At 42.9% G+C, this 22929-nt stretch overlaps 1 protein-coding gene across 4 annotated transcripts in view; it reads left to right on the top strand.

The window, feature by feature from the left end:
- The window catches only part of LIN54 (lin-54 DREAM MuvB core complex component), a 43750-nt gene that overhangs the window by 14251 nt on the left and 6570 nt on the right, over window positions 1-22929 (top strand). For 3 of the 4 annotated variants that reach the window (XM_051618779.1, XM_051618781.1, XM_051618780.1), the window contains exons 2-10: window positions 3428-4155; window positions 10634-10754; window positions 13853-13998; window positions 15422-15577; window positions 17758-17974; window positions 18528-18601; window positions 18758-18955; window positions 20707-20798; window positions 22014-22085. In XM_051618779.1, coding sequence (XP_051474739.1) covers window positions 3463-4155; window positions 10634-10754; window positions 13853-13998; window positions 15422-15577; window positions 17758-17974; window positions 18528-18601; window positions 18758-18955; window positions 20707-20798; window positions 22014-22085 — 1769 coding nt within the window. In that variant the 5' untranslated portion in view covers window positions 3428-3462. The remainder of the gene's footprint in view (window positions 1-3427; window positions 4156-10633; window positions 10755-13852; window positions 13999-15421; window positions 15578-17757; window positions 17975-18527; window positions 18602-18757; window positions 18956-20706; window positions 20799-22013; window positions 22086-22929) is intronic. The other variant, XM_051618782.1, reaches the window with a different exon arrangement.

Genomic DNA, 22929 nt, shown 5'->3' with positions numbered 1-22929 from the left:
CAAGCAGACACCTGAAGAGGCCAAAGTCTGCTCTCCTGAAGTCCGGGGTAGTGAGCTTGATGTGCACCTGTCTTGTTGCCCTAAGAATTTTGAATTCCACCATCTCATGGTCACTGCAGCTAAGGCTGCCCTTGAGCTTCACATTCCCCACCAGCCCCTCCTTGTTGGCAAGAGCTATGTCCAGCATAGCACCTCTCCTCATTGGCTCCTCTATCATTTGGAGAAGGAAGTTGTCATCCATGAATTCTAGGAACCTCCTGAATTGTTGATGCCTTGCTGTGTTTTCCTTCCAGCAGATACTGGGGTGGTTTAAGTCCTGCATGAGGACCAGGGCTTGTGTGAGGTTACTCCTATCTGTCTATCAAGGGCCCCATTTACTCTGTTTTCCTTGTCTGGTGGCCTGTAGCAAGCCTCTACTATAATATCCCCTGTCCCTGCCCTCCCTTCAATCCTGACCCATAAGTTCTCAGCCATACCCAGGTGGAGCTCTGTGGACCCCAACAGGTCATTGATGTAGAGGGTGGCACCCCCTCCTCCCTTGTCTCTTCTTTCTAAAGAGCCTGTGTCTGTCTATTCCAACACTCAAGTCATAGGAGTCATCCCACCACATCTCCATGATACCAGTAAGATCCCTGCAGGCATGTGCACATCCCTCACTCATCTTGTTTATTCCCCATGTCACAGACATTTGCATAGAGACATTTAAGTTAGGCCCCCAGTGAAGCTGACTTACTGGCTCAGATTCCTTTGAGATATTTCTCTGATGCTTCCCTGTTGGCTTCTATTACATCAGGAGCCCTTTGCTCTTCTCTAAGACTTTGTGTGCTCCAGTATATCCAGCACATCTCCAGTTAGCAGGTTGAGGGCTTTTGTTAGCACCCTGTCTCTCTAATCTAGTCATGTCATCCCACAGGTTGTCACAAGGAAGCCTGTTATTTTTACCTTTCCCCTTCAAGCCTAGTTTAGAGCTCTGTCAATGAGCCCTACAAGCTCCTAGGCAAAGAACCTCTTCTTACACTTTGAGAAAGCTAAATCCCATTCAATGCCAGCAAGCCTGGTGCCATGTAGACCATCCCACTATCAAAAAATCCACAATTGTGGTGGTGACATGGAAGCAGGTATTAATAGAAAGGAAAAATAACCTGTGCCCTAGCTTTTCTCACCAACTGTCTCAAGGCCCTGAAGTCTCTTTTGGTCACGCTTGGGCTTCATTGCCACCCATATGGAAGATAAGTAATGGGTGATAGTCCAAGGGCTGCACTAGCCTAGGAAGCTTCCTAGTGTCCTTAACCCGGGCGCCAGGGAGGCAGCAGAATTCCCTGAGGGTCTGTCATACTGCATTCTCTGTTTCCCTTGGAAGGGAATTGCCTACAACTATAACCTGTCTTGTCTTCCTGGGGGTTGTGATATGGGCAGTTGGCTTTTCTGACGTGGGCAACACCTCTGGTGTAGATGGACCATCACCCTTTGACTGGCTTTCCACATCCAGAGCCTCATACCTATTGTACAGAGGCCCCTCCTTTTTGAACATGGAGACAATCATTATTTGGATCATGGTTGACCCTAGGAGTCAAACTTGTGCTCCAAGCCCCTTGTGCTTGTCAGTGTAGAAAAGGATGATTGGGGTGGTGTTTTTTTTGTCTGAAATAGTTTGGAGGTTTAAGATGTAAGAGAAGCCCATGCAGGTTGATGAGGAGACAGTAAAGCAACACAGCTGAGGAGGAGCACTAGTGGCCTTAACATGAGCTGGAACAGCTACCTTTTACTCCTCCTATTTTTGTGTAGCCTTGTCTGGTGGTAACCAGTTGGACTTCCAAGACAGCAATGCAATACTGTTACTGATGTGTCCTTAGGAGGAAGCTGTTCTGACCCATGCTAGTCCCCAGGGCTGGCATCACTGTAAGCTGAACTTTGGAAGAAATGCTTCCTAAAGGAGGTATTTCTGGCAGTGACATCAGGTGACTTAGTATCTCTAAATGCCTGCCAATAAATGAGCTGTGTGACTGTCAGTCATCTGAACAAGTTCTTGCATAGCTTGGGCTTCTAAAGTACCATGGCAGTTGGATTATGGCTTGTACTCTGGAGGTGAGGGGAATCAGGGTGCCACCCTTCACAGTCAGGACATCCATGGACTGCTCCAGCACAGCCTCCTGAGCTCAGCATGGAAACTAAGTAGCTTATAGCAGGGATTTTTTTCCCATCCTTCTACCTGATGGGTAAAATGCCACTGATCTGTGGGTAACTGCTGTGCAAAATGGAATCACAATGTCTTGGGAGGAATCCATGTCACTTCAGCATTTGGTTAGTGTTTTTAGTGGCATTGTTCCCTAATTATGAATGTTGCTTAGTATGAATAGCTCAGCTCTGCTTTTCCTGGCGAGTAGGAAACTGAATTTACAATGATCCTGTCCTTGTGAGCTTATAATGAGTACTCAAGAGTGTGTACACACACCTGTGCAGTGTGCTTGCCTGTCCAGTGCCCAAGCATCCTGGTGGGGTCAGCAAGTGGGGAATATGGTTTATTAAGCTGATCTGTTTTCAGCCTCCATGTCAGTTTTGGTGGGAATGGTAGATATTACTGTTTTCAGCAATCTTCAAGGTTTCTCCAGTGAGAAGTGACTCTGGCTATGAATCTCACTGTAGTGAGTTTTTTATTTGAATTACTCTTATTAGTCAGCTTAAAAATTTCTGTTTTCTCACAGGTATTCTTTGTGTTTAAAATGCATTTCAAATTATTGATGAATTTGAGCATTGTTTCCTTGTGAATATTGAGGAAGAAAATATTCAGCTGCTCTTTTCATGGTCAGCATAGAGGAATTACCTGTTCATCTTGGAATGAAGGGCTTTGGCTTGGTCCTGGGATATGTGGGCTGTTGATGGAGCTTGTGGGTTTGTTAATACCCATCAAGAGACAGCTGGCTCTTTTTCTGAGATTTCTAAAATGAGGTTTTGGCAAAAATGAACCCTTCTTACACCTGGTGTGGATAACAAGTCTCTTGAGACAACCTGCTAATCAATATTGACGTGTATGAGGAAAGCCATTATGATCTGTTGGGTTTTTAAAGCTGTTTAAGTCTTGCTTTATATTTTAGTAAGCTTAAATATCTGTGAACAAGATGTACTGGGGAAACAGTACTTCTTTTTGTACTGTGTTGTCAAGAGTGGACTGGTAATCCACAGTAAGTCAGTGCCTTGATTTGACTTCCATGGATGATGTTGAAGAGGTTTGATATAAATTCTGAGAGTCAAATCAGCTTAATGTGTTATGTTTTGATAACAATTTTTTCATTGTATCCTTCCTGTGCATGCACTTGAGCTTCAGTCTGAAAAAACTTCTGCTCATGTATTTTCTTTGGTAATGTTATTGATAAAGCTTTGAAAATGTATGTTTTCTGGAAGCCAGTAACTTTTTAAAATATTATTGCAGTACCTGCTCCTGTCATCACTGCCACAACTGCTAAAATGGAGGTGGTTTCAGCAGAAGTCAACAGCTTGCTCCCTGAGGAAATAATGGACACGGGTATAACTCTGGTAGAAGATGACAGCATTGAGGCAGTTATAGTGTCGTCACCGATGGGAGATTCTATTCCCATGGAAACAGAACTGGAAGAAATAGTGAGCATAAGCTCCACCAGTGACTCCTTGGCTACAACGACGGTCACAGTCGCCACCGAATCCGTTACTGCACTCAGCAACCACTCAGGAGATGTGGCAGTGAACACCACAGCCCCCAAAACTGATGCGAATGCAGTGGTCAAGCCTGCCTTTCCAAGTGGCCTCCACAAACTCGGTGCTCAGACCCCTGTCACAATATCAGCCAATCAGATTATTCTGAACAAGACTGCCGACATTAAAATAGGCAACCAGAGTATTAAGCCGGATGGGCAAAAGCTAATTGTAACAACTTTGGGCAAGTCTGGCCAGCCTATTGTTTTAGCATTACCCCACAGCCAGCTCCCACAGGCACAGAAGGCCACATCCCAGGCCCAAGGTGGAGACTCCAAAGTGCAAGGCCAGCAGATCAAAGTTGTCTTTGGAGGTCGGTCAGAAGTGAAACCTGTGGTTGGTGTCTCAGCTTTGACGCAAGGAAGTCAACTGATAAACACTGCGGCCCAGCCTTCTGTTTTGCAGACCCAGCAGTTAAAAACAGTACAGGTAAAGTGAGTTATGCTGGTGAAACATCTTAACAACAGTTTTGTTGCTGCAGCTGTTGCCCGTTTCTTTCCCTGATTGACACATGGTTGCTTTCAGCCCTTGCATTTATACTAAAAGCAATGCAATGCTGCTTTTAACCCATGCTTTCATCTGTGGATGCATTTGACATTTTATGCCCTTTACCTCTAGCTGCTCTCTAGAAACAGTATTTGAGAGATTTGGCTTAGGGAAACTGAGCTATTAAAATTGAGTACACTGAAGAGAATTTTCCCATTGTTTTCATTTTGTAAAAATAAATTCTACACGTTTTCAGGAAGACTGAATGGAACTCTACGTGCCTGATTTTTATTCAATGTGTATCTGCTTTACTCATTTAGGGAAGGGTAGATTCTGCCTATTAAGTTTACTTTGTTTAAATAATGTCCCTGAAAAACATTTTCCAGCATTTGAAAAAGAATAAAAAGGTATATCTTGTCTGCCTGAAGTATAGTTAAGCTTGTTGTTTGATGTAGATAGACAAGATGGTGTTGTAGGCTGGACACTTTAAGGTCTTGTTCCTGCTCTCTGGGACAGATCTTGATTATTTGAAACCACAGAATCTGCTGGGATCTGAAAATGTTGAAAAGACTTGGCTTATGACACAAAGGGTCAGATTTTCATCTGGTACGTGGCAGAACTCTGTGAGTGACTTCACTCTAGTTAACAGGGAGGCAGAAATAAGACTTCATGAAAGTGAAGGTAAAGTAGAACTTGATGCAGGTTATGATGGAAAAATATTTTATAGTCTGAATGTAATTAAACTCTGCTAATAAAAAGTAATTTGCTGCATATGAAAAATTGCAAATGTTTAAGCATGTTATCAGCCCAATGGGACATCCCCTGACCAGTATTTCATGGCAAGCAAATGTGAACAACTCAAGTACAAAGGGTAACAGTTTTAAGCTGGAAGGAGGTAGGTTTATGTTAAATGTTAAGGAGCAATTCTGGAGTGTGAGGGTGGTGAGACACTGGCACAGGCTGCCCAGGGAAATTGTGGATGCCCCCTCCCTGGAAGTATTCAAGGACAAGTTGGATGAGGCTTTGAGGAACCTTGTCTAGTGGGAGGTGTCCCTTAAGATGTTTCTGTATTGACTTTTGGTTTTGTACCTTGATCATTAATTATGTAGTTGTCAAAGCTTTTCAAAACACTCTGCTCTTGACTGAGCATAGGAACATTTTAAGAGTGGATCAGTTCCTATTATTTGGCTTCAGTTACTGCCAAGTGACAGAGGAAAGTGAGGAGAATGACTTACCTGTGACGTGCTTCTGCTTGCATGAGGTGACCTGTGCCATCAGTGACTGAGATACAGTGACTTGGCAATTGACCTCTGCTAATCCCTAATTGTCATTAGGGATGCAACCGGTTCCTTAGTAAAAGCTGTTTGAATACACAATGGACTTGTGTAAACCTAGTTAATTGCAGTTTGAGTAATTTTGTTGTTCTTGTTGTCGTCTTTTTATTGAAACTTTCCTTCTACTTTCAAAACAGATGCAATTGTTAACTCCTGGCATTCCTTTTTCATATGAGGACAGAAGGATGTAGAGATGAAAAGCAAGAAGGCCATGTTCAGTTGGTTAGAAGTACCCAGGCTGCAGGCAAAATGATTATATTAGCACTTCCCAGACAGTGCTTTTCCCTTTAGGAAATTACTGGTGTCAGAGGAATATATGAGGCTAGGCAGGAGATCTATGTTCTACCCTGTGATGAATAACAGGGAAGGTAAGCTACACTTTGAGTCCTTGGCTTAGAAAATGAAGTCATCCATTTACCCCATCATCCTGAACAAGCCTCTTAACCTTTCAGTAGGTGGAAAAGGAAGCTATGAATGCTTCCCTGCCTCCCAGGGATCTTGCATAACTTCTCTTATGGCTTTGTGAATCAGGTATTTCAGATGCAGAGCAGCACAGCATTTTGACTTGGTTCTGAAAAGTGAATTGGTCAAAGATGAGATGCAAAGACAAAGAGCTCTCTTCAGTTCTTACATTTTGATCATCAAAGGAGCTTTTGCAGGTCATAAGAGGAAACTCAATTAGCCTTGCAGTAATCTACTTGTGTCATTCGAAATCTCAGCACCTGAGAAAGTAATACAGTTGAGCAAAATGTTCCTTAGAATCTAGCTTCCTCTCTGATTGCCATTTTAGAGGTATGGCAGGACCTTGGGCTCCATCTATATCCAGAGGTTTATTCCTGTCCCTTGGCAGCTCATCCTAATTTAGTTGAAACCACTGCTCTGGATGTGTTGACAAAACTAGTGGGCAAGTGCATCTGCTTCCAGCCTGTGGCTCCTGCCTGTGTACAGCCTTAAAAAGAGTGATGTGCCTGCTGGTGTACTACCTGAGTCCAAGGGCATTGAGCAGGAGCTTGGCTTTGCAGATGACTCAACCAAACGTCCAGAGCCATTGCCATTGCTGTCACTAAACTAGTCTAACTGGAACTTGTCTTGATCTGGTAACTGTCTCTGCATTTTAGCAGCTAAACTTGTGTGTCTGTAGCATCACTGCTGCCATGGCATGAAAACTCATAAGCCATCATTGTGGCTTCATCTCATCATGGAAAAGTGACTTCATGCACTCCCCAGCCTCGGAGCAAACTCCTATTTCTAGCTCAGCTTCATCTTTGAAGTACATTGTTGTCCTATTTCTAGAATCCTTGATTTTTCTTATGCCAAATACAGATTACATAGGGTGTGGCTACATGTGGACAAGCTCTCATGAGGTCATCTAGGGAGTGGATTTATAGTATGCTAGCTCCTTTGTGGTAGCTGATTGTGGATATTCAACCCAGCAGTAAATGCAAGGTAAACATTTGCCTTTTTGTGTATGAACAGGACACAGCTGGACAGTTGAAAACCAAGTCCAGCTGTAGGAACTTGCTAGGTTGTCTTGTTTAGATGAGAGGGCTTAGGAAGAAACAAATTCACCCTTTATTTAAAGATGGTTGCAGATAAAGCACTTCTGTAGCAGCAAAAAGGTTGGTGTGTGCTTCTGAGTACAATCCTTTTCTTGTGGAAGAGCTTGTTGCCCCAGGAAATATTTTTGCAGTCTGATTCCAAGTAACTTGCAGAGAGGATGCTTAGTTTAGTTAGGGGAATAATATTAAGCTTCTTGTGATTGGTAAATGGCAGAGGGCTCCAGAGAAATTGCTGTTTCTGTTTCTGAAGCATCAAAGGGGTGGTCTGTCATTTTGACTCTCTGGCTTCGCCAAGCTATACTGAAATGGGAAGTGAGTTTCCCACAGATGCTTAGAAGGCTCTTACAGGTGGCTGGGGTCACCAGCTCCAGTGGCAGAAACCTCAGAAAGGCTCACCTGGCAACAGCTAAGGACAGGAGTGCATTGCCAGCATTTGGGGGTCAAGGGCTGCACCTCACCTGTTATAACATTACCATTTGAGCTTTGCCATGTTTTGCAGGCCTTGAGGAGATTCACTTGTTTGTTGAACCTTCTTGGTAGGTGAACAGTTCACCCAAAAAGCAGGGGCCATTTGAGGTTATTGGACGTTGAGTCTGAGGGAAGCAGTGTTGATGAGTTATTTTGTGCTTTTTACATTATTTTTTTCCTGAAATACCTCATGTTAACAGGTAGCTATGATTTTACACTTACTGATGTAAGTCATTTAAGCAGATTCATAGACTGTTACTGGGAAACAACTGCTGTTGTCCAGAGCTGGCTGTTCCTGCTGGATGTTGATCACATTCTGAGCCAGACTTTGCCCTCACTTCAGAGAGTAAAAGCAATAACAGTTGACTGGCAATAATACCTTATGGCAGATTTCTTTGAGCAGAATGGAAATTCAAACCAAGACAATGAAATGTGGAGAATTTGTCAGAATTTTCAGTGTGTGCAAATTTACCAAAAAAAAATTACTAAATATCTGCTTATCAACTATGAGTGCTAATAGAGCTGAGTCCTTGAAATGTTAAAATGGCTTTGTGTTAAATTTGTAAACTGAGCTGTGAATGAAGCTTTCTTCTTCATACAATTTCACGTTTCAAGGTTTTAGTTAATGTATCTCCAAAAAAAGAAGGGTTTTTTGGTTTTTTGTGTTTTTTTTTTTTCTCTGCTTCATTTAAGCTTTAACTATTGTGTGCCACCTTTAAAGCAGCTAATATGACCTGAGTGCAGCATATTTGGGCAAATTACCCAAATGGGCCAATGATCTGAGGTGGAGGTTTCCTCTGAGGAGCACTTGAACTTGACTCTGGGGCAGCATTTGGCTTCCTTTAAAGGAGGCTTTTTTCTGGTACTGCCTGGTGTCAGAGCTGCTCCTTGCTGGCTTCCCTTGGCTGGGCACAGCTCGGGCATGCAGAGGCAGTGTTTGCTTTCCATGGGAGGCTGGGGGGCTCCAGCTTCCCCAGCTATGCCATGAGTGTGTTGCTGAGAGCTGAAACAGCCTCAGGTGGGCTCTTGGCAGGGCAGCTGGGGAATTTGTGATGTCCTGCTGAATTCTTCAAATGTTTTGGTGCTGTGCAACTGTTAAGGAGGTGTTTTCAGTCAGCAAATTCTATAAATAGGGTTTTGTGTAGGAAACGAGAGCATCCAGCCTACTCAGTTGCTTCATTTAAGCACTCACAATTTTCTCAGGCTGTTCAAAGTAGCTGTTGTCTTGGTATGTTTGCACATCAGTGAGATTTCTCCAGTTAGCTGCTTGAGTAACAAAGGTGTTTCTGCACCTTGAAGAAGTGACTCCCCATGTGGATGCTAGTGTCATGCCTCTCTGGTATTCCTGGAGTTGGTGGCTGGTGCCCATGGGATGTGGCTTGGTCTGTGTGGTGGGGAAGAGGCATTATGGACCTGACCTGTGGGAAAAGGAAGTGTAAGGGTTTCAGTGTGCCTTCCAGTGTGCTCACCTGAACTCAGGGAAGATCTTAGAATCATTTTGGTTGGAAAAGACCTTTAGGATCATCAAGTCCAGCTGTTAACCCTGCATTGCCAAGTCCACGCTAAGTCATGTCCTTAAGCGTCACATCTACAGGTCCCTTCCAACAGAAAACATCCTATGAATCTCATACACTTGGCCTTGGTCCATCGATCCAGCCTATCCAGGTCCCTCTAAAGAGCCTTTATATCCTCAAGCAGATCAACATTCCTGCCCAGCTTGTCTCTTGCAAACTTTCTGAGGTTGCACTTGATCCCCTTGTCCCGATCATTGATGACGGTATTAAAGAGAACTGATCCTGGCACTGAGCCCGGGGGAAACACCATTTGTGAGCAGCTGCCAAGTGGTTTTAACTCCGTTCACCACAATCCTTTGGTCCTGACCATCCTGTCAGCTTTTTACTCAGCAAAGTGTAACCCAGTCTAGGCCAGTTTCTCCAGGAGAATGCTGTGGGGAACACAGTCAAAGGCTTTGCTAAAGTCCAGGTAAACTACATTCACAGTCTTTCCCTCATCCACTAAGCAGGTCACCTTGTCATAGAAGGAGATCAGGTTTGTCAAGAAGGACCTGCCTTTCATAAACCCATGCTCGTGGAGCCTGATCACCTTGTTCTCTGTGTGGCATGATGGCACACAAGATGATCTGCTCCATAACCTTCCTTGGCACTGAGGTCAGGCTGACAGGCCTGTAGTTCCCTGGATCCTCCTGCTGGCCCCTCTTGTAGATGAAGGTCACGTTTGCTCACCTCCAGTCAGTTGGGACCTCCCTGGTTTTCCAAGGCTGTTGGATAAAGGCATAGAAAGTGACTTGGTGATAAATTCTGCCGGCTCCTTCAGTACCCCTTGGGGGATCACATCAGCCCCATAGACTTGTTTGTGTCTAAGTGATGTACCAGGTTACTAACCATTTCTCCTTGCATTCTGGGAGTCCATTCCACTCTCTGTCCCTGTCTTCCAGTTTAGTGGGCTGATTGACAACAGCCTTGAGAAGGACTTGAGGATGCTGATTGATGAGAAGCTCAACATGAGCGAGCAGTGTGCATTTGCAGCTCAGAAAGCCAACCATACCCATGTAATTTCTCCCTGCGTAGCCTAATGACATCTTTGGTGTCCTCCTGAGTTGCCTGCCCCTTCTTCCCAGAGCCATAAACTCTTTTTCCTATGTTCCAGCCAAAGCTCTCTCTTCAGTCTAGCCAAATCACTTGAGGAACAAGTTTTGTCCCGGTTGGCTGAAAAAGAAGTAACTTCTTTTAAAGCTTCAGCTATCAAGAGTTGTGCATTTAGTTTTAGCATTTTTATCTAAACCAATGGCATGCTAGATATACCAGCATCTTGAAGACAAGGGGTTTGGCTATCCTGCTTTGGTGGCTGGTTTTCTAAAGTGGCATGGATGATATCCTAGTTCTCTCCATAGTGAGAAATGGAGGTGAAATGCATGATAAGCAGTAATTCTTCTAATTATGTGAGTATTACCCTTCTTATTTGCTAAGGTACTTAACAATACAACAGTTTAGATCCAAAATAGTCAAGTTAATTTAAATTTTATTTTCTTCCACCTTTCAGATTGCAAAGAAGACCCGAACTCCAACTTCTGGCCCAGTGATCACCAAGCTGATCTTTGCAAAACCAATTAATAGCAAAGCTATTACAGGGCAGACCACTCAAGTGTCACCAGTCATTGCAGGTTGTACTACTTTTGAATTGTTTTGCTTTAGCAATTTTGAAGGATCTTCAAAGGGATGGTGATTGTGGAAATCTTTGTCTTGATTTTACTGTGGTCTCTGAAGTACCTCCAGCAATTAAAAAAAAAAAAAGCAGGGAATTTTATGGGTAGAAGCAAATAATTATAGTTGTTGGAACTTTTACACTTTATTTACCTTTGTAATTGAAGGGTTTGATTGTTTTACTGTAAGATGCTTTTGCTTTTCTGGATTCTGAGGAGTAGGAAAAGTAGGCCTCACAGCCAGAGAAAAGGAAACTAAGTATTTGTAGATGTGCTATATATATCCACAGGGGGAAGAGAGACACATGCTCTTGTGTTGCTTTTATCTGCCTGTAGTTGGACTTAAATGTGCAAATAACAGGAAAAAGGTTTGAGTGCAAAAAGTTAATAAAGCTGTATTGGTTTTGTTAAGTAGCTCACCTACTTCAAAAATAAGCATCACAGAAGAGTCCAAGAAAGTGGTTAAGGCAAATAAGAAATAGTTTCTCTTTGGAAAACAAATCTGTGTGCCCTTTTAAAAAAATGAAAGAACCTGTGAATAAGAAGACTGCTAGGTTTATAAATATTTGAGTTAAGTTGTTTGTGTGTTCATAAAATAATGAACACCAAGCAAAAACATGCAACCCAAACCCCTTAAAAACTCCAAAAGAGCCACTTGGAGCTGCATGACTTTTTCATTTGGCAGTACATGAAAACTGGTAAACAGGAAGGAACCAGAAAGAAAAGAGCATGGTTTTACATTTGCTGCCTCCAGAATGTAAGGAAATATCCAAATCAAAACATAGCTACACAATATTGACAAACACAGATGTTATAAGATCAAAGGATTTCCACCTTTTAAATCAATATGTTTGAGAATTAAGAGTACCTGTCCCTGAGCCTATGAGAGAAGCATCACTGGGAGGTGAAGACAATTCTTTGAGAGGCAAATCTTTTTAAACATCTGCCTTTCTTCACCCTCCCAAACAGCCAGATAACTTGCTAGCTTGAAGGGACTGCCATCGTTTTGGGGAAGGTCTAACACTTGTGTGTTGTGATTTTTTTGTGTGCCTGTTTTAATGAATCTGAAAAGTCTTTCATTGCCAGGGGAAATCCTGCAAACTGAGGTTTCTGAGTTTGAAAGACTTGTCAATATGAGCAGCCAGGTGCTGTTTAGGAAGCTGATGGCAAGGAGTGCAGAGTGGATGTAGTGAGAAAAGGAAAACTGTTGCCAGGGAAAAAAAAAAAATTGCAACCACTGAATATTGTAGCTGGTAAAATTCCCACAAACTGACCTTTTCCAGGTCACATGTGGCTTTAGCAGCTGCTGGCAACTATCTATGCTGTTACTTGGGCTGCACAAAAGTGAAGGCTATTTTAGAGCACATACACCTCTGGGGAGGGAACCTTTCCATGAGCATGATGGGTTTTTTTGTTAGTTCCAGTTGACTTAATTGTTCTGCCACTAGTTGGGTTTGGATGCAGAAGTTATGCTGGTGTTTGTTGCTTTGTTTCTGATTTTAATAAGTGGGTGACAGAAGTTGTGGCAGAAATTAGTCTTAGCTAAAGTGCAGCAAAGGAAAGCTCAGTGGTCAAGGACTCTTTGGAAAGTAACTTACAAGTATGGGGAAAAAAAACAAACCAAATCACAACTGTTTTCCACTCTGGAAGTTTTTCAATATTCTGAAGACTGGTTTCATTATTTGGAGCTGCTGGTTTTGATGTTTAACCTTTTTTGCTGTTGTAAAAACAGTTTGTAGAGTTACAGCACCCCCTGTATTTTCACGGGAGTGTCAAATATTCTGTCAGGCAGTGAAAAAACAACAACCACCAACACAGGAGAAAAAAAACAACTTAGAGTTGATCGTAGACAGACCAAACACCTCTTTCTGATCACTGTAACACAGGTCTGAGGTTTGAAAAGAAAGCCCCCTCCCCCCCAAGATGCACAAGGGCAAGTGTAGAGTCTTGCATCTGGGGAAGAACAACCCCATGCACCAGTACAGGTTATAGGTGACCTGCTGGAGAGCAGCTCTGGGGGAAAAGACCTGGGAGGCCTGGTGGACAACAGGCTGACCCTGAGCCAGCAATGTGCCCTGGCAGCCAAGAAGGCCAAAGCCACCCTGGGTGACATCAAGAAGAGTGGCCAGCAGGTCAAGGAGGTTCTCCTACCCCTCTCCTCTGCCCTGGGGAGGCCTCACCTGGAGCCCTGTGTGCAGCTCTGGGCTCCCCAGTTCCAGAAGGTCAAGGAACTACTGGAGAGAGGCCAGCACAGGGTCACTCAGATGCTGAAGGGACTGGAGCATCTGGCCTGTTATGAGAAGGCTGAGAGAGCTGGGGCTGTTCAGCTTGGAGAAAAGGAGGCTGAGGGGGGAGCTCATCAATGCTTCTAAATATCTCCAGGGGGTGTCAGGAGGATGGGGCCAGACTCTTCTCAGGGGCATCCAGGGACAGGACAAGGGGCAAGGGGCACAAACTGGAACACAGGAGGTTTAACCTGAATATGAGACCATATTTGTTTACTCTGAGGATACCAGAGCACTGGAAGAAGCTGCCCAGGGAGGCTGTGGAGTCTTCATCCCTGGAGACATTCCAAACCCACCTGGACGTGTTCCTGTGTGATCTGCTCTAAGGGATCCTGCTCTGGCAGGGGGGTTGGACTAGATGATCTCCAGAGCTCCCTTCCAACCCTGACCATTCTGTACATTCGCAGCAGCCCATGGAGTTCCTAGGAAGCTGCCACGTGGTTGGGTGTTTGTGCTCAGCACAGGTGTGTTGGAGAACTCCATGCCTTAGGGTGCTGCTTTTAAGAATCTTCAGATGAAGGTCGCAGAAAACTCCATGTACATTTCAGGTTTTTTAAGCCAGAGTGAACTGATTTTTTTTATTTGCAATAATGCCAGTTATTTTATTGCTACATCTAACTTAGGGTTTGCCAATGTCCTTCCTACCAGGTAATACACTCACAGAAGCAGGCATCAATTGCACAATATGCACAGAAAACTGCTTTAAAAGTTCATCTAAAGAAAGTTCATCTAAACAGAGGTAACTTCAGCTGATGGTGTCTTCATTGTTTATAGGTAAGGTTCTTTCACAGTCTGCTCCAGGAACACCACCAAAGACAATAACCATCTCTGAGAGTGGAGTCATTGGATCATCTTTGACTACAACAACCCAACAGACACCCAATAAAATAGCTATTTCACCACTTAAATCTCCTAATAAGGTAAGGACCTGATTCTGACTGCAGCCTTCTCTCTCCAGCACACTGGTCTGAATGGAGCTCTCTCTGTCTTCAGGCTAGATCCTGCCTCTCCAGAGTCTCCGCTGCACATCATACTGCTCTGCAGTCATGGCCTAAGCTAGATGTTTTTGCAATTGGGTCCATTACTGTGGTTTTAAGTAAATGTGCATTGCTGCATTAGTTTCCCATTCCTGCCATTTCTTGCCATTCCCTAAGCATCCATTCTGAGAGAAGCTCTTCTGTCTTAGCCAAGTGCTCCAACAGTCTTTTTTAATGCTTTCATAAAGCATCAACAGACTGGTTCAGAGGAGACTTCAGTGATGTTAATAGGTCAGCACTTATTAACCATTGCTTGTATTGCATAAATAATTCAGTTTTCCCTAATCACATCTGAAGTAAATGAGATTTGCAGTGATCCTTCACACACACGTGTCATGGTGATGCTTGTATTTTAGACTTGATAAAACTGTCATGAGAAGAGGAAAATTTCTGGAGAAAGGAGGAGCTTGGGGAGCAGGGCGAGATGCACAGTGCATGCAAACTAAATAGGTGTAAAAACTAGCATAAGAATAAAGAATTCTCTTTGGTCTTAGCTATGTAATGTTATACAAATGGAGTAAAGGACTTGGATTTGAGAATTATTAGTGAGGGAAGCAACATGAGGAAGAAGTATAAAAAAAACTAGACCTAGAATCAAAATTAGCAATGAGTGGGGGTGAAAAAACTCCTTAAATCTTACTGTAGGTAATTCTAAGTATCTTTGGAAAGCAAACAGTTTTTCAAATTAGTTTTCTTAGACCATAAAGAAGGAAGTTCAGAACAAAAAGTAGAAAAGCAACCCTGGCAGAGGGGTGCAGGTAGAGTAGAGCATTCAAATGCTGCATTCTGCAGAAATGCAGCCAGAAGACTGGATCTCTATGGGAATCTGGAAAGTAGATTGGAAAATACTGATGCTCTTTTATGTTGTCTGAATCACTAGTGTAAGGTGAGATTACCTTTTTCTTTTTCCTTTCTACAGCTCTCCTTGTAAGTTCCCATTTATGATGCAAAAGTTATGGAGCCAGTTATACAGCTGTTATTCAGACAATCCATCTTGACAGTGCTTTGGCTTCAGAGGGCTGCTTTCCTTAAAAATAAACAAAACAAACCAAAGCAGCAGTGCTGGATTTCTTCAGGGGCCTTTTGGTGCTGGAAACCAGCAGTGCCTTGAAGTTTCTAACATGTCTTTATGGTTCTCTTGCATGGTGGGACCCGTGTGAGTTGTGATTAAATACAGCACCCTTCTTGACAGAAAGACCTCGTTGTAGTAGTGGAGAACTGTGCTCTCATGAGGGGAGGAATGTGTTTGTAGAGGGTCTTTTATCTTGCTCAGAGATGTAAACTGGTTCTTTGTTTTGCCAAGCAGCTAACAGTGGTGTCAGTGGCCTCCCAGCCTCCCAGCTCCCCCCAGAAGACAGTGGGCGTCCCCCTGAATGTAGCGTTAGGACAGCAGATCCTCACAGTGCAGCAGTCAGCACCCTCCTCCCCTGGGAAGGCTATAGTCAACCACACAACTGCCCAGGTACAGACTGACTTTCCTGTGTCTTCTGGTGTGTCTCTGTCTCATCCCTTGCATGAAACTGGAGCGTTGATTGGCAGTGGCCAGTCCCGAGGTGTTCTTGTCGTGGTGTTGGCCTCAGAATTGGCAAAAACATGGTCCTGAGGAGCACATACTTCTTCAGTTGAGAGGTGCAAACCCATGCAAGGACATGCTGTTGGAAGGCAGCTTTCCAACCTGGAAAGCCCCACCTGGTGCAAGCTCTCATTTCTATATACTGAACCTCCCAGATCATCTGAAAGGCTCCCTGTGACATGGGGAAGGGTTTCTTGGGTGATTCTTTCTCTTTTACTGGTCTTTCTATACCACTGGCTAGGGCTGCTTTCCAGGTGTTTCTGAGGTCTGCAACAGTGGAGTTCATATTCTTCTGGTGAAAGTCTGCATAAGTAAGACACTGTGGTCTGAGACCTACAGAATTAGGAATTAATTTCATGGTCTCATTTCTAGTCAAATGTCAGTGTTTCCTATAATAATGGAAAATAAATTCAGTTTGATAAATTGATTTGTGAGACAAAAATGACCTTTCTTACAAAATTTTTTCCTCTGTTGTAATCTTAGGTGAATCTTTTTCTATCTTCATGTCTGCATTCCTGTTTTGGTAAACATGAAGAGATGCATATGAGTGTAAATAATGAGATATAGCAGGAAGTGGACACAGCTGCATGTACAGCACAGGACCAGAGACTCAGACATATTTTACCAGTCTCTTCTTACCAATCCAGGTGGTAACTGGAATGCTAATATGGGGACATGGACACCAGCATGATTAGAAAATAATTTTTTTTTCAGTGTGAAACTGGCAAAATGGTCTTTTTGAAGCACTTGTTAAAAGATTAAGTCACTAATACAAGCACCCTAAGTGACAAAACTGAGGTGGCTGTGTGGTATGCATAGTGAGTCCTGATTCAAAGCCATCTGACAGGACATGAGGGTGTCATCTGTCTTCACTGGGCTCAAGAACATGCCCTGAGAAGACCTGTCACTTGAATTTTATAATTTTCCCAGTCGTCCTTGGATGGCAGCCACTAATGTGTGTGCTAGAAGGAACTTTGCCCATGCTGGCCTCCCTGTGATAACACTGAGGCTGTGGCTGTGCCTGCAAGATAGTGCTGCTTTTGAATTGCTCTGGGTCAGTGAGGTTTCAGTGTATTGAAAAAGCCCCAAGAAAACACCTTATTTTAAAAGGCAAGGCTTCTATTTCCACTGAAATACGTGCAAATGGAGATTTCATCTGTGTAGTTGGTGAAACCTGGGGAGCTGGGAAAATACTATTGACCAAATGTAATACTAAAACTTAATGACAAGGTCAATGATATGTTGAATATTGCTATTAAAAGATACTGAAAATAAAAAGCTGAGCTCCAAGAGAAGTTGAGGTTGTCAGCAAGACTGGAAAAAGGGACCCTTATTAAAAACCTCTAGTTGTATGAATCTGTATAAGTAAAATAAACTCTTTTTACCAGTTTGTAGTTTGAGACAAAGTGGAAAGATGAAGTCTTAAGTTCTGGATATGCTGTTATTCCGGCTGTGAGGTAGCACGGATCTCCTGAACTGCCTTTCTTTCCCCTTTTTGCTTTTTTTCTTAATTGGTTTGCTGTTCTCCATTGTTCTTGCTGCTTTCATTTCTCAGCTTGTGTCCTTTTTCTCCTCTCTTCAGCTGTCAGTTAATGGACTGATCCATTTCCTTCTCAAGGGCTGCACAGTGAATTCTGTGTATTCATCGCAAGCTGTCTTAACAGGACATATTTGTACACACAGAGAAATCATGCTGCAGTCCAGCACAAACAGTTCAGCAAGTTCTTACCATGTGTTTTTATTAGTAGGAGTATTTCTGTGTATGTTCATGGCCTGATTTTTTAATACAAACTGGTAGGTGTTGTGTCTGGGGAGGTGGACTCAGTCACCCTAACTAGTGTACTCTGGTGTAGACCATTGAACATGGAACTGGGTTCTGAGCTGTTGAGAGGCATTACATTTTTTCCCATCTGTTTTACTTCTGAAAGCAAAAATGGGAATAGCTGACTTGCTTCTCAAGGATGTGACTGGATTAAAAGGTTGCTCACTAACAAATTGAGGAATGAACACTCAGATGTTCTTTCTGCCTTTGTACAAGTGACTTTGTGCTGTCTGTGTTGGCTTAACAGGCTGTGAAATCAGCAGTGCAGACCATTACTGTAGGAGGAGTGGGTACATCTCAATTCAAGACAATTATTCCCTTGGCAACTGCACCTAATGTTCAGCAGATTCAGGTACCTGGAAGCAAGTTCCATTATGTCAGACTGGTTACTGCCACAACAGCCAATAGTTCAACCCAATCGGCCAGTCAAAATCCCAGCACGAATACGCAGCCTCTTCAGCAGGGTAAGTGCTGGTGCTAATGTATTTATTGCCTGGAGAAAGTTTTGCTTGAGTTCCTTTTCTTGTTTGTTTTGTCAGGATTAAAATGAGTACATAAGAGATCTACCAAGACTGCCAGATATACTTGGTTTTGTGGTAGACTCATAAATTTCCTATTCTACTGATACCTCTGGTTTGTATGTGGAAATTCTTCTCTGTGTCATGTTGCTCTGTAGTTGGGCTTGAATCCTTGGAGCATTTCAGTTGCTTTCCTTAACTTACCAGCTTTGTGGGTGACTTGTGGCAAGTTCCTGATCCTCAGTATGAAAACTGGGAAGCCAGGACAGCCCATAAACATATTGCCAGAACTCCTGCAACATGAAGATCCTTCCACGTAAAATGCTTTAGAAGCACCAGATATTCCTGCTGGGTTTCTCTCCATGCTTTCTGGAATTGAGATGGAATAAAATATTGCAAGTTGTGGTGGTTTGTGTTTTTTTTTTTCTACCCTGAAGTCCACTGCTGTGGACTTGGAGGGAATAAGGTGTGTTGATGTGCTGTTGTTTCTTGCTACTAGCCAAGCCCGTGGTGGTGAACGCGACCCCAGTGCGGATGTCTGTTCCCATAGTGCCAGCACAGACTGTGAAACAGGTGAGCTAAATTTAAAAGATACATTCCTGACTCTTTTGGGTGGGTGGAAAAAGAAGAAAAAGCCCAGTTTCAGCACTGTAATGAAATGTTCTATTAATAGAAGTGCATTCTGAATCAACAAACCAGCAATTTCATAAAGGTCTCTTTTCTCTCCAGGTAGTGCCCAAACCCATCAACCCAACTTCCCAGATAGTTACTACCAGTCAGCCCCAACAAAGACTTATCATGCCAGCCACTCCACTGCCACAGATCCAGCCCAACCTCACCAACCTCCCACCAGGCACTGTACTGGCACCAGCACCTGGCACAGGAAACGTTGGTTATGCAGTCCTTCCAGCTCAGTATGTCACACAGGTATGGTGTTAACACAGAGATAAATAAGCAAGTGGTGCTGTTGTGGAACATACTGCCTTCCTCTTACAGGTTCTTCTTGTTCCCCAGCTGTCACCTAACACTAAGAGGACAAACAGTTTCTTTTAGGGATCACTGGCAAAGTGGTAACAGCACTGAATCACAGTTGCTGTTAAAGCTTTGGTTTTTTTAACAGGTTTTTTTTATTAGCATAGCATAAAGTTTATAATCAGAATATCACAGGATTTCTAGAAGCAGAATCAAGAGCGTGGTACAGAATTTATAATACAACTTAACTTTACCATTTCTAATCACCTGGATCCTCTGCTAGTTGGGTCAGATGTTAATCCATGATTTGTTTTAGATGATGATTGTTATATTGACAGACTTGAAAATCATCTAAAAGAATGAGAGTCACTGAGTCCTCGGAGAAAGCAGATGCCACTGGAGGTGTCCCTGGCTACCAGGTGGTCACGAGTTCCACTGTCCAGCAGCAGTTCTGGTCCAAGTTCCTCACTTAGGACTTTTAACTAATGTTTTGATTTGATGGTGCTCTGTGGGTTCCCTGGTCTGTGACAGACCTGGTTGTCTGGATGCCTGAGACCTTCATGGCCAGGAGGGAAGGGAGTACTCAGCCTGCTGCCTGGGAATCTTGAGGGGAAGAAGAAATCTGGTTGGCTGGTCTGCTTGCTCTACAGGACTTTCTGGGTGTGATAATGAGGGCAAAAGGAAAGAAATATGTGACCTGCTGGGTCACAGAGAAAGGCTGCTTGCACTGTAAATTGGTGCTGGTTATGCTCACCATGTTACAAGGGGTCAGGAGGAGGGTGTACTGGTCACACCAACCCGGGTCTAGAGAATAGTTGTTTTTGTTTCTTGCCATTATCTGCTCAACATTCAGAATAAAAGGAGAACAAATTAAAGATTCTGCTGGAGACTAACCAGCCTACCCGTGCAAACAAGGACTCTCAGCTCGTGGCAATACTGGTACCAGCTTCACTTCTGGTTCCCTTCTGGTGTTGTCATAGCTGTTGTTTGAGCCTGAAGACTCTTACTGTGTCCTTCCAGTCCGTTTCCACAAATCTTAACTTAAGCTAAGTAATACCCTTTGCTGGACCTCCCCTCAAAGGTTTTGTGTTCAGGATAAAATCTGTCTCCTTCGACCAGGCCCCAGTAGGTCCACACCTTATGTGCCAACCTGTCCCAGCAGGAAAAAATGGCTGCACACAGATAATACAGAAGAAGGTAGCCCAAAACTGTGTCATTTGACAACTTATTATGAGGTTTTGGTTTTTTAATATGAAAAACAAGCTGTGGGTCAACATATGCAAAGAAGCTGGAATGTAAAACATTGTACTTGCTTGAATTATTTATTTTATCCTAATACATGGCTTGTGTATTAAGGAAGCTACTGAAGTAATTTGTGCAGGAAACAATCCTGCTGTACTAGGGGAAGAAGGGGGAAAATTAGCTTGATTTTAGGAGCTTGAACTGTTTGTAGTCTGAACTTTGCTGTGTGTAGTCTTGGTGTGGTCTCTGTAGACACTGAGCAGAGAGCAAAAATATCTAGAATAATGTTTCTATGCCAAGTATGTAGGCAGGAGGCTGGGTCCAAGTTCTACAAATGCCCAAAACTCTGCTTAAAAGCATATTATTTTTTATAACAGTACCTAAGAAGCTAATTAAAATACTAGCTACACATCCTCTTATGTGTACTTTATTTATGTTATGTATTAACATTCTTGTTTTGTTAGCTCCAACAATCATCCTATGTATCTATAGCAAGCAACACGGGGTTTACAGGGACATCTAGTATCCAGTCCCAAGCACGGCTACCATTCAATGGGTGAGTGTCCTGCAAACCAAACCAAACCAAAAGACCCTGCATTATAGGCTGCTGAATGAGCCTCATTTTTCAGTCCCATTATAAGGAGGGGTGGGAGCTGGGGTGTTGTGTTTGGTTTGGGGGATTTTCCCAGAAAACCAAGTACACTGTGGTGTGGTTATTACCTCTGACTAAAGGACATGGATCTGTCTGATAATGGAGCCAGTCTCTTGATCAAGGCTGTGTTTTCCTTTCTGTTCTTTGAACTTGTGTAGCAGGAAGTTGACCTGAAAGCTCCTTGTTGTTCATTCCTCATTTTCCATCAGCACCTGGGAGCTACAGGCCGTGGCTGTTTCTCAACATTCCTGGAAAGAAGTGCTAGATGATTTAAGAGCCAGATGCTTAGTACATGCAGAAATCCAGCCAGCAAAATGAATCTAAAGCCCAAAATGGAGGCTTTTTTTTTTTTCATTCTTGTATTTTTCTTTTGACCATGAAAATCATGGCTAATGTTTTGTTCTCCCTTTGGAGTCTAGCAGGCTTAGCTGTTCTGCACTGTCCTTTTGTGTCATTGTTTGCTGGAAATTGTAAGGTGCTTTTTGTTGTGGCAACCTCAACTGATGCAAACTAATCCCAAATCCTGATGCAGCTATCCAAATGAATGGGTTTGATTTAATCTCCCTGCTATTACATGCAGAAATTGCTGGATAGCGATGGAACAAATCCTATCAAAAGTGATCAGTGACACCAAATTCAAATTTTAAGAGCAGACTGTGTCTGATAAATTTATCTATAAACTGAATACCTTGTTCTGGTTTGCTTTTCCAATATTCCATGAGCTTTGTTTAATTCCAACTGGAACAAAATGAAAAGCACAATCATGTTGTGTGAAAATCTATTCCCTCTGCATGTAGAGATGTTCTGTGGAAGTTTTCCCTGATTCCAGTTTTCAGTTGTGATGCTTCAAGCTTTTTTTCTTCTGGCTCATTTCTACTTCAGGCATGCAAGCAGATGTGCAGCAAATATTCCAGCTCTTTCTGGGCTGGAAAGGCACTATATAAAGGCACTATATATGATAGTGACTTAAAAGTAGCCAGGCAAAAACCTAATGCAAAGGGAATATAAAGGGTTGTGGTTTTTTAAAGTTCTTATTATGAGCTATTTAGTTGAATTTAAAATAGGAAGAAACTGATAAAACAGTGTGCATTTATTTCAAAACCTTTTTCCTCCCCACAGAATAATTCCTTCTGAATCTGCAAACCGTCCAAGGAAGCCTTGCAATTGTACTAAGTCTCTGTGTTTGAAATTGTAAGTACAGCTTGGTCTGGGCCTTTTTTTTGTTTGTTTTTGGTAAGCCTTACTTTTAACATCCCAAATTTGTGGCAAGTTTCAGTATATACTGTTTTTAAGCACATGGGAAACATTACGTCTAGGTGCTAATTTCAGGTTGCAGTTGATGTCGGTGGAGATGTTGTAGTGCCTGTGTCATTTTGCAACTCCTGTGAGATATATGGCCCCTACCAGTGCATAAATTTCTAACTTTGCAGCCTGGTTGCATGCTGGGGTGAATTCCACTCAGCAGCTGTAGTTGTGCTGTTGCTATCAGCGAGAGGACATCCCATTTTGCCATCAGTGAGCATCTCTACTGCGGTGAAGCACATCAGTAACACCATGCTGGATCAAGTACTTCAGAGAAATTGGGTTGTGTAACTCTTCTTAAATGACTGAATAGACAAGTGATCCTTCACTTGTAGGTCTGAGTCTTGCTTTTACCCTCATTAGATGTTTTTTTATTCCTTTCAGTGTCTTTGTAAGAATTTGACATTAAAGCATTTTCAGTTGAGGAGTTGCTATGTTTCTTTAATTTGAGGTGTACCACTTTGGGGACAATAGCATGAGGAGATACTGAAATTAATCTGTGATTCCCTGAATTCTAGACAATGAAGAGGAAATTGGTGGTGTGCTTCTCAAAGGGAAAGTGATGCAACAGTATCTGAACTTGTTAAAAAGAGTGTTTAAACTTTTCAGCTTCGGCTGCTTTAGGTGTAATGTGGGGAGGTGTGCCCTGTGTTTCCCAGCCTCAAAATTGTCTGTTGCAGAGATGATGTGGTAAACAGGAGGATGTGTAGCTGTGTTTTTCTGATGTTCTACA

This window comes from Apus apus, chromosome 4, assembly GCF_020740795.1.
Source record: "Apus apus isolate bApuApu2 chromosome 4, bApuApu2.pri.cur, whole genome shotgun sequence".
Classification (NCBI taxonomy): Eukaryota; Metazoa; Chordata; class Aves; order Apodiformes; family Apodidae; genus Apus; species Apus apus.
Note: the sequence above shows the minus strand (reverse complement) of the source record. Positions and strands in the feature narration are given on the sequence as shown.